At 44.3% G+C, this 8,711-nt stretch overlaps 2 protein-coding genes across 3 annotated transcripts; one reads left to right on the top strand and one right to left on the bottom strand.

Moving 5' to 3' along the window:
* Positions 1–244: 244 nt before the first annotated feature.
* Positions 245–6,913, top strand: LOC129725485 (maestro heat-like repeat-containing protein family member 1). Of its 2 annotated transcripts, XM_055681406.1 has the most exons (10): positions 246–422; positions 511–667; positions 1,060–1,237; positions 1,469–4,661; positions 4,731–4,855; positions 4,939–5,702; positions 5,761–6,203; positions 6,260–6,394; positions 6,454–6,556; positions 6,610–6,913. In XM_055681406.1, exons 2-10 carry the CDS (start codon positions 604–606, stop codon positions 6,747–6,749), a joined length of 5,145 nt encoding a protein of 1,714 aa, XP_055537381.1. In that variant the 5' UTR covers positions 246–422; positions 511–603; the 3' UTR covers positions 6,750–6,913. The 2 variants fall into 2 exon arrangements, with proteins under 2 accessions (XP_055537388.1, XP_055537381.1); XM_055681413.1 differs by having other exon boundaries at positions 245–667; positions 1,511–4,661.
* Positions 6,026–8,657, bottom strand: LOC129725520 (aladin). The gene is made up of 3 exons (XM_055681480.1): positions 8,386–8,657; positions 7,608–8,324; positions 6,026–7,552 (listed from the first exon to the last, which is right to left on the bottom strand). The coding sequence occupies exons 1-3, from the start codon at positions 8,503–8,505 to the stop codon at positions 6,953–6,955; spliced, it is 1,437 nt and encodes a 478-aa protein (XP_055537455.1). The 5' UTR covers positions 8,506–8,657; the 3' UTR covers positions 6,026–6,952.
* Positions 8,658–8,711: the final 54 nt, after the last annotated feature.

Here is an 8,711-nt window from a genome sequence, read left to right as displayed (position 1 = left end):
ATGCAATCAATCTCAAACGAGCCCGGACGACACGCGGAACAGCCACGGCCCGGTCCCGGCCCGGTCCCGGAACGGAAGCAGTGGGAAGAGCCCTTAAGAAATTGCTCAAAACTGTCTGATATGCTATCAATAATTGCAGTCAACATTTAGCCGGTTTGCCCGAATCAACATAAGATAAGGGTGAACTGCCCATTTTTCGGGTGCCAGTGCCAGTGATGTTGGTAACGCGTCAAATGTATGGTAGCTGACAGCGATGCCATTCCCGTGGCTATTTGTGCTTTATATGCACGGTACTGCTAGCAAAGCAAAGCATGACGAAACTTGTTATCAGCTGAATTTGACGTTTGGTTTGTCTAGAGGAAAACATAAAAGGTCACGCAACGTAAATAGTGAAGTGCAAAGAGCAGTAGACGAAGAAACAAGTGAATTTTGATCCGCTTTCACACCTCACCAATAATTATAAATTGAGATTTGTTTTCTTGTTTAATTCTCGTTCAAAAAATCGATTAGCGTTCAGAAGAAATTGATTGCGGATTGCTTCGACGGTATTTTGTGAAAGTTCCAGTATTGCGACGCAGTTTACTGTCGACTGCTAATCGCATTATGGATGCATCGAACGACGAAAAGAAGCCAGCGGCCGCTGTGAAGCATGACCAGCACTTCATCGGTGAGTAATCACGATCATGGATGGCATTCCGGCTATGAAAATCAGGGAACAGTTCGGTGACTGCTAGCCTTATCAGTGCGTTCGAAACAGTATACACACTGTTTTTGTGATTCGTCTTAGCATGAAATTACGGTTGCGTCCGCGGTATCACCATTTTTTGGTCCATTTTTCAGTTGTATTTTTGAGCTAGCAAAGAGAGTAAAGCATTGAGAACAATCGCGGCACCGTTCTTCACTTTAGCCATATTGATTTCTCCAGTTCTCTCCTTCCACTTGATTAGAAGAATATCGGGTTACGACTGTTCGGAGAATAGGTTTCCGAATCATTTGAGCCGTGGCCTTAATTCTGTATTGCTTTAGAGGCTTTAAACTTAAGAATGTTAAATTCCGCAGCCATTGTTAACAGTCTGCTGGATAGTCTGTCGGAGAAGGATGACACGCTGCGCAACATGACAGAGGCATCGCTGATAAGGATTGCCAAACAGCGACATGACGAAATCGTTGAAGTATTTTGCGATTACCGCAAGAAGCATCCCAAGCTCGGAGAAACACAGGCAGCGATCATACTAAGGTATTTATTTGTGATTGTTTATGAAAACTCAACTTTATATTATTTTCCTCACTTAATTTTATGTTGACTAACGCTACGCTACTCAAGTCAGCCTTTTTCTAGTGATCGAGTAAGCATATGACTCACTCTTTTGCATATGACATGTTCTCGTTCAGATTTCTTCTGTGTAATCATGTTTTTTATTTTCATATGCCTGTTTGAAAATTTAATTATTAATTACCAAATTTACAGAGTAATTGAGCATGTTGTTATCAATCTAATTGACCAAATCAGCCACGAGACTGCCAGTAAATGCGTGGAATACAGCGTGAACGAAATAACGCGCTCACCCGACCAGCAGGTACAGGTACAGGCACCTTGTCGAGAAATCCTGGTTTCTGTGGGAAGACGCTTCTGTAAGGAGGTGATGGATGCTCTGACGAAACACGTGGAGCAGCATCAGGTAGCCCATTTTATGATACCATACGCGATGGGATCGCTAGCAACGGCCAACATAATGGACTCTATTCCACTGATTAAACCGATCTTAGGATACATTCTTCCGACTCTTTCGTCAATCAAGCAGGACTACATCCGGCAATCGTATGCCTTCGCAATTGGACGATTTTGCGAGGCCTTCTGCGAGTACAAAGAACATCGCCGTTTGAATCCGAACGAGGAAGCACCTATGAAAACGGGTGTCCCTTATGATATATGCGATGAAGTGGGTATAGCGTACGAGCTGTTTCAGTCGCAATGGCTTTCTTCGCGAGAACCGAAAGTCTCGTACGAAGTGCTGAACGCGCTTTCTTTTATGTACCCACTTCTGTCGGTAGAAAAAATAAATGAAGGCTTACTGAAGGTGGTCCCAAGCACGCTAGCCTTATATCGTCGTAGTGTGGATCGGAGCGTCGTAACGCAATATTTGGCAGCAATTATTAAAACGGTTCAAGCTCTTAACGCTGAAATGCTGTCCGAATCCGATACTATCATAGCCACCTTGTTTGACTTGGTATGTGTTAATCCCGATTATGAAAAGCCACAAACAGTTAAGGGTCACTATGAAGTGCTTCGTTGCTTTGATCTAATGGCTGGTAATTACGGCAAAAAGATAATTGCCATCCTTCTGCTGCATTTGCGTAGCAACAATGAGCGCGAGAGAATAAAGTCGCTTCTAGTGTTGACGCATCTTACAAACACTTCAGAGCCAATTCTTCACGAAGAGCAAGAAGAAATCACCACAATTTTGAAAGGTATGCTAACTAGTGAGCGGTCGATTAAGCTGAAAATGGTACTGCTTAAAACTATCGTAGCTTTTATGCAGAGAAATCTTGTACATGAAAAGGAATTTGTTACCTTTCTGATTCGAGGAAGCTGTCGGTTGAATAAATTTAGCACCGAAAATGGTACTTCCGAGGAGTATCAAGAGTTTGTGACAGCCTGTAACAACACCATGTTCATCCTGTCCACAACAATCGGAACTATGGACGATGTTCTTAAGATGGAACTATTACAAAGCTTTCTTAGGTTGGAGTACACCGACATTTGCAGCACAATCGGTAAGTGCTTGGCAAATCTGCTTGCCAAAGATCCAATTCCCGAGCGGCGTAATCCCTTCGACAGATCTCCGACCGACGAAGATGTCCGTCCTCCGAGTGCGATATCTGTGTTCGTACGATCGTTGGCCCTACTTGGAAACTATGACGAAACTGCTCGAGTGCAGAATATCTTATCCTTCCTGAAAAGTTACTCGTCGTATCTGTACAGACATCTTACGCCGCTATGGAACCAAAAGTTGGGTCAATTGTTGCAAGATCTACAGGCGGGAAGCTTGGATCGAAAACGATATGATACTTTGCTGTTTGAGTTTATTCAGGCCACCATTAAGGACGTTGATGAGTTTGTATTCATCGAAGGATTGATTGCGGAGATATTCCAGCAGTTGCCACTGTACCAGCCGATAACGCCGGGCGCAATTCAAGTGGAGTTCAAGGTCCCCTCACTAGATCAGGAGAAACGAATGCTAGTCAAAGTTTTAGGCATGTGTTTGTCCCACTCGATGGACGAACACGTGATAGAGAATAAGATCGATCTCATTATCGGATTAGCCAAGGCGGAGAAACTGGAGAAAAATGCCTCTCATGAGGATTACGAAAAGTTGCTACAGGATCACGCACAGTCGCTGGCGTATGTTTCAGTGGAGCACGTTGAGAAAGTCATGAAAAAGCTCATTGCGTTGGTGATTGACGATGGAAGTGTGAAAAAGTCCAGCAGCTTCTTTTCAAATTTGCACTTTATAAAAGACACTAGTAAGGAGACAGAAAACTTCAAGCTGAAGATATTAGTTTTGCAGTCTTTGAACAACATTGTTGCGAAGGCTCCACGGGAAAAGGTCCTTCGGCTGTTCGACGAGAGTATTGTGAATTATCTTACGGCGCAGTTCGATAACAAAGAACTGTTTATCAGAAAGTACATTCTTACTATATTTTTGAATTTGGCGGAGATTCTCGTTCAGGACCCGAACGCCTTGCCGGATGATCATATGAACAACTTCAAAAACAAGAACGAACTCTTGAAGATCTGTATGAATATTACGTGCGATTCCCAGAACGAATATCTTCCCCTGTTTCCGCTGATTCTTAAACTGTCAACCCTACTAATTAAACTAAATGCCGAGGATGAAAATGTAGATTTTAATGGACTACTTAACACTGCCTGCTACTACTTCTTTACAACTGCTCAAAATCTTAAATCAAAGTTCGAATCAGTCGATGAGGACAACCGAAATAGCTATTTGGCCAAATACCTAAACCAATCACTACCGGAGCTGAATCAGTTTATTAGAACCATTCTGGAGCAACAGAATGGATCACCAGCTTGTCTGGATGACATAAATTCGATCCTGGAGATTTGGCTGAAGGATCGCAACAATGAGGTACGAATCTGCGCTGGGCACGTGTACAATAGCACGCTGGATGTTTATATGCGCTCGATGAAAATTGGCTGCGAAGCACCGTCCAAATTTAATCAAACCGGCAGTCTGCTGGGTAAAATCATTCCACGCTGTATCGATTCTAACGCCACCGTACGACAGACGGCCATCGAAGTGCTGAAGAAGATTCTGGAAATTGCCTGTATCTACGAAACGTTAACCATTGCGGACAACCGCATTGATTGGGTCAAAGAGCTGGATCAGATACGGGATGAAATAATAACGGACGACGCGAAGGACATCTATCGGATTGCCGGCCAGTTGGCAAACATAATCGCCCAGCGGTTGTCCAGCTATCAGTACGTGCAGTTTAGCAAGTGTTTGCTGTACAGTTTGAACGATCCGGAGCAAAGCTCCGCTATTGGCGCTTCCGTGGTGCTGAAGTTTTTCATACAGGCCAAGGGTTCGGAAATGTTTCACGCCATTCCAGAGCTGGTGAAGGAGTGTCTTTACGTGAGTTGGAAAAGGTCCTGGGAACTGAGTTATGAGAGTATATATTTTTTTTTGTTTTTGTATTTTAAGGCCGTTAAAATATGTGAAGTAGCCAAGGCTCGATCTGGCGTGCTGAAGTCTATGCTGGCACTTACCAAGCATCACCCAAAGCTGGTTTGTAATGAAGTCCTGGGTCAGAGTTTGCCATTCGAAGAGTAAGTAGTAATAATGAAACATTAAATGTAACGTTAAGGCCTTATATCATTTTGTACTATAAAATCTATTTTTTCCCCAACAGAAACGTTATCGACTACTGGCGAACTATCACACTAGACGCAGAGCTGACCGGTATTATACTGGAAAACTTCATCGGAACCGTCACCACTTCCTGCCTATACGAGCAGCAGCATCAGGACAAGCCGAGGGACGATTCGCAGAAAGCGGTCACGCTACCCCCGTTCACCATTATCTGCGTGCTGAATGAGATGTTCAAGTGTAAGGAAATCAGAGCGGAAATCAAAGCACGTTTCACCGAAATATTCTGCATGTTGCTGAGCACGGTGGCAACGTACATAAACTTGTTGCCACCGTGCAACCATGCGTACTCCCAGGAAGGTGTGAATGTGACCGTTCCGAAAAGTGCCAAACGAGGCAAAGCGGTTGCGAGTAAAGATGTTAAGCTTGTACCATGCCAAGTAGCATTAGATACGTTTAAGGTTTTCCTCGACACTCTTGAAATGCAGCAAATCTTCAACGTTTTGGACGTGTGTCCTAACCTGGGATCCAGCACAGATCTGAATAGTTTCATTGAAATCCTGACGCCGCTAAGCATTGCCACCGCAGGTCAGGTTGGCATTAACTCAACCACAATGAAGCAAATCGTCACCACGCTCAGTAAGTACGTTAGCAGCCCTTATGACACCCAAAGAATAGCGTCAGCCGGTTTCTACTCCCATCTGGTGCCGCTGAAACCATGCGGAGATATATCCTCTGTGATTATGCTTCATCTGAATTCATCGCTCAACGATCCGAATCCGCTCGTTCGAGGTCTCAGTATAAGAGGTATAAGTTGGCTTTTTTTTCGGCAATTTAAAATAACAAAATGCATCCACCCTTCCAGGAATGGCATTTCTGTGTAGTCTAACCGAGCACGATATCGACAAATACGCGGAGATGTGTTTGACGGCTCTGCTTAAGGGAATTGACGATTACAACAAAAATTGTTTCATCAACATTCCACTGGAAAGCATGCGTGGACTGTCCAAGATACTGCAAACCCTCCCGCAGGACAAGTTCGAGATGTTCCAGGTATCGTTGGCGATCCGAATCAAGCCGTTCTTCGAGAACGCGTCGATAGAGTTGCGTGAGTCCGCTATACTGCTGTTTGGAGATCTCTGCCATCAGAAGGTTCCACCTAAAACGGCAGTCGAGCAGGTTCCGAGAAGCGAATCGAATGGATTGGAGAACGGTTCGGCAACCTCCGAATCGCTGCTAGAGCAGATGAAGGCGAACTTGTGCTCGCTGCTGCTGCACTTGTGCGAGGAAAATAATCTGATTGCGAGGGTATGAGGGTTAACCGGGGTAAAAGATTTGTTAACTTAAACGTTTCCTGTTTACAGGCGTGTAAAATCACACTGAAAAATGTGTGCACACTGTTAGCTACGCCCAAGATGAATCAATTGGCGCAAAACCACCTGCTAGAGCACGGACAGTTGCAGTATAATAACTTTATAAAAGACTTTAGTAAGCTGATTGTGAGTATTGTAAGATATTGGACTGAATTCTTAACAATTACCTCTAATTTTTTAATCAGGGAGAAGAACTACCAGATTCGATTGGTGACTTTATTGATGCTTGCCTTCCATCGCTGCGCAGCCAGTGGTCGGAGATTCGAGGGAACGCAGCTGTTTTAATAGGTAAGCAGTCTTCTCCTTTTTTCTAGTGCCAACAACTAAATACCCTTTTTCAGGGCTATTGTACACGCAGAACCGCTCCGTTCAACACATGGACCCTGTCGGTCATAAGATATCGCTTCTGCTTAAAGATGAAGATGCTACGGTGAAGGTAAAAGCCGCTGAAGCTTTAGGTTACATTTACGGTGAATGCTAAGCCACAATCCGTCGAGGTTTATTGTATTTATTGGTTTAATCAAATCGGGTTAAAGTGCTTTTTCATTGAGCGGTTCCCCATTCTCGAAGAATGGAATCATCTTTAAATGCATATTCGTGATAACAGTCAAATTTTATTTAGAAGAAACATTTACCAAATAGAAATAGGCAGAATAGTTCATCAACAGAAAAGAAAGCCATTGATCAAACAAATGGGAAGTATTGTATTCTACCGCTGGACCATCCGATGGTTAAAACAGTTTTAATTTTTCTGCTCGGGCGTCTGCCAAGATTTTGCTGGAAGCAAATGCACGATGGGCTTTCAATGCCCAACCCGGTAATGAAGCACGACGGTGTGATATTCAGCTGGCTTCGATTAATGACCGTGTTGAAAATGGCAATCGCCGAAGTGTCTTTGAAGGTAACCGCAAGGTATTCACTCCCAGAACACCAGGCCAGTGCTTGCGGCCGTCCTCCCACCTCAACCTGACCGGTAGTGAACTTCGAGAGGTCAGCAATGGGTAGCGCTGACTTAGGGATCAGTGTTGCCGTGAACACTTCGTCTTCAACAAATCCCAAACAGTACAGGAAACATTCCTCGGTGGTGACAAACAGCAGATGGGACCCTGTGTGGGACCATACAACCGACTGGATTGTACCGTGATTGATCGTCCAGCGATCTGGTGTCCACTTGGTGGTTTGCCAAACGCGAAAAACATTGCCAACCGTGGTGGAGCACAGTCGAGAACCCGTTGGTGACCATTTCAGCAATGCACACGGTAAACCAACACGTCGCAGGGGAACCTGAAATGTCTCATTTTTAATACATATGTCCAAAATCTCGCAATCAACGACATACTTTTCTGTTCTGTTCCACATCCCAAACCAGTACATCCGTATCGTTTATGCTAGCAGTTGCCAACAGGCATCCGTTTGGACTCCACTCTACCGAGGTAACAGGAAAATGATTCTCATAACGCAGCTGAACGGCCTGGGAAAGTGGTCTAGTTATTAAACTGTTCGGATCGATGTTCCACACCAAGGCCCCGCTCTGGCAGCCAACAGCCAGTTCGCCAGAGGCGAATGGTCTCCAGGCTAGGGAGCTAATAGATTTCTGCAGACCACTTTTTAAAATCGGCACAATACTTGGTTCGTCACCGTATACGCGGATACTGTCGTCTGAGGCTGCAATTGCTATTTTAAAGCAATTTGGATGCCATGTAATACAGCGTATAGCACTCTTTGACCAATCCCTGGTTTGGGTGTACTTTCCTATCGAGTCTACGCCTTGCTCTTCAAGGTGTGGTTTGAGAAAGAATTTGATCCGATTGCCAAATTTAACCAGCACCAACAAATAGCGCGCCATAGAACCAATCAGCGGATTGTACTGATCGCTGCCACTGCTGGTGGCTTCATTCAGTGCTTCCACCAGTCCTTCCTCGAAAAAAGTGCGTGTGACGCGCTTGAAAAGTGTTTCGTTCACTGGAACCATTAGCGTGCGTCGATCTTCTCGGATATTGGTGGATGCATGATGAAACAGTTCTCGGCCAATGTTTATCTCCGGATAAGACGGCAGCTAAGCCGAAAACCAAAAATGCATTGAAGTTGAAGTTAAAAACGAACTAAAATGGACTTACATTGCATGCACTCGGAGCATCCACTTCATTAGCCGGTAAAGAACAGATGCGTCCATCACGCTCGCAAAACGATATTTCTCCTGGGCGCGGAAGTTCCGGAAACGTATCCAAAGCAGCCATCGCAACCGGTTCAATTTAACAGCGGTTATTTTATTTCTTCACTAATTTAAATCTATCAGACTGTGCGTAACTAAACGAATAATACGATAAATTGCAGGATCTGATATGGCGCGAAACGTCAAACTCAGTTCATTCATTGACATAGAGAGGGCGAACGTTGAAAACTGCAGCTTTATTTTTGGCCAACCATTATTCTTGAACAATCT

Source organism: Wyeomyia smithii, chromosome 1, assembly GCF_029784165.1.
Source record: "Wyeomyia smithii strain HCP4-BCI-WySm-NY-G18 chromosome 1, ASM2978416v1, whole genome shotgun sequence".
Classification (NCBI taxonomy): Eukaryota; Metazoa; Arthropoda; class Insecta; order Diptera; family Culicidae; genus Wyeomyia; species Wyeomyia smithii.
This window is presented reverse-complemented; position numbering and strand designations above follow the sequence as displayed.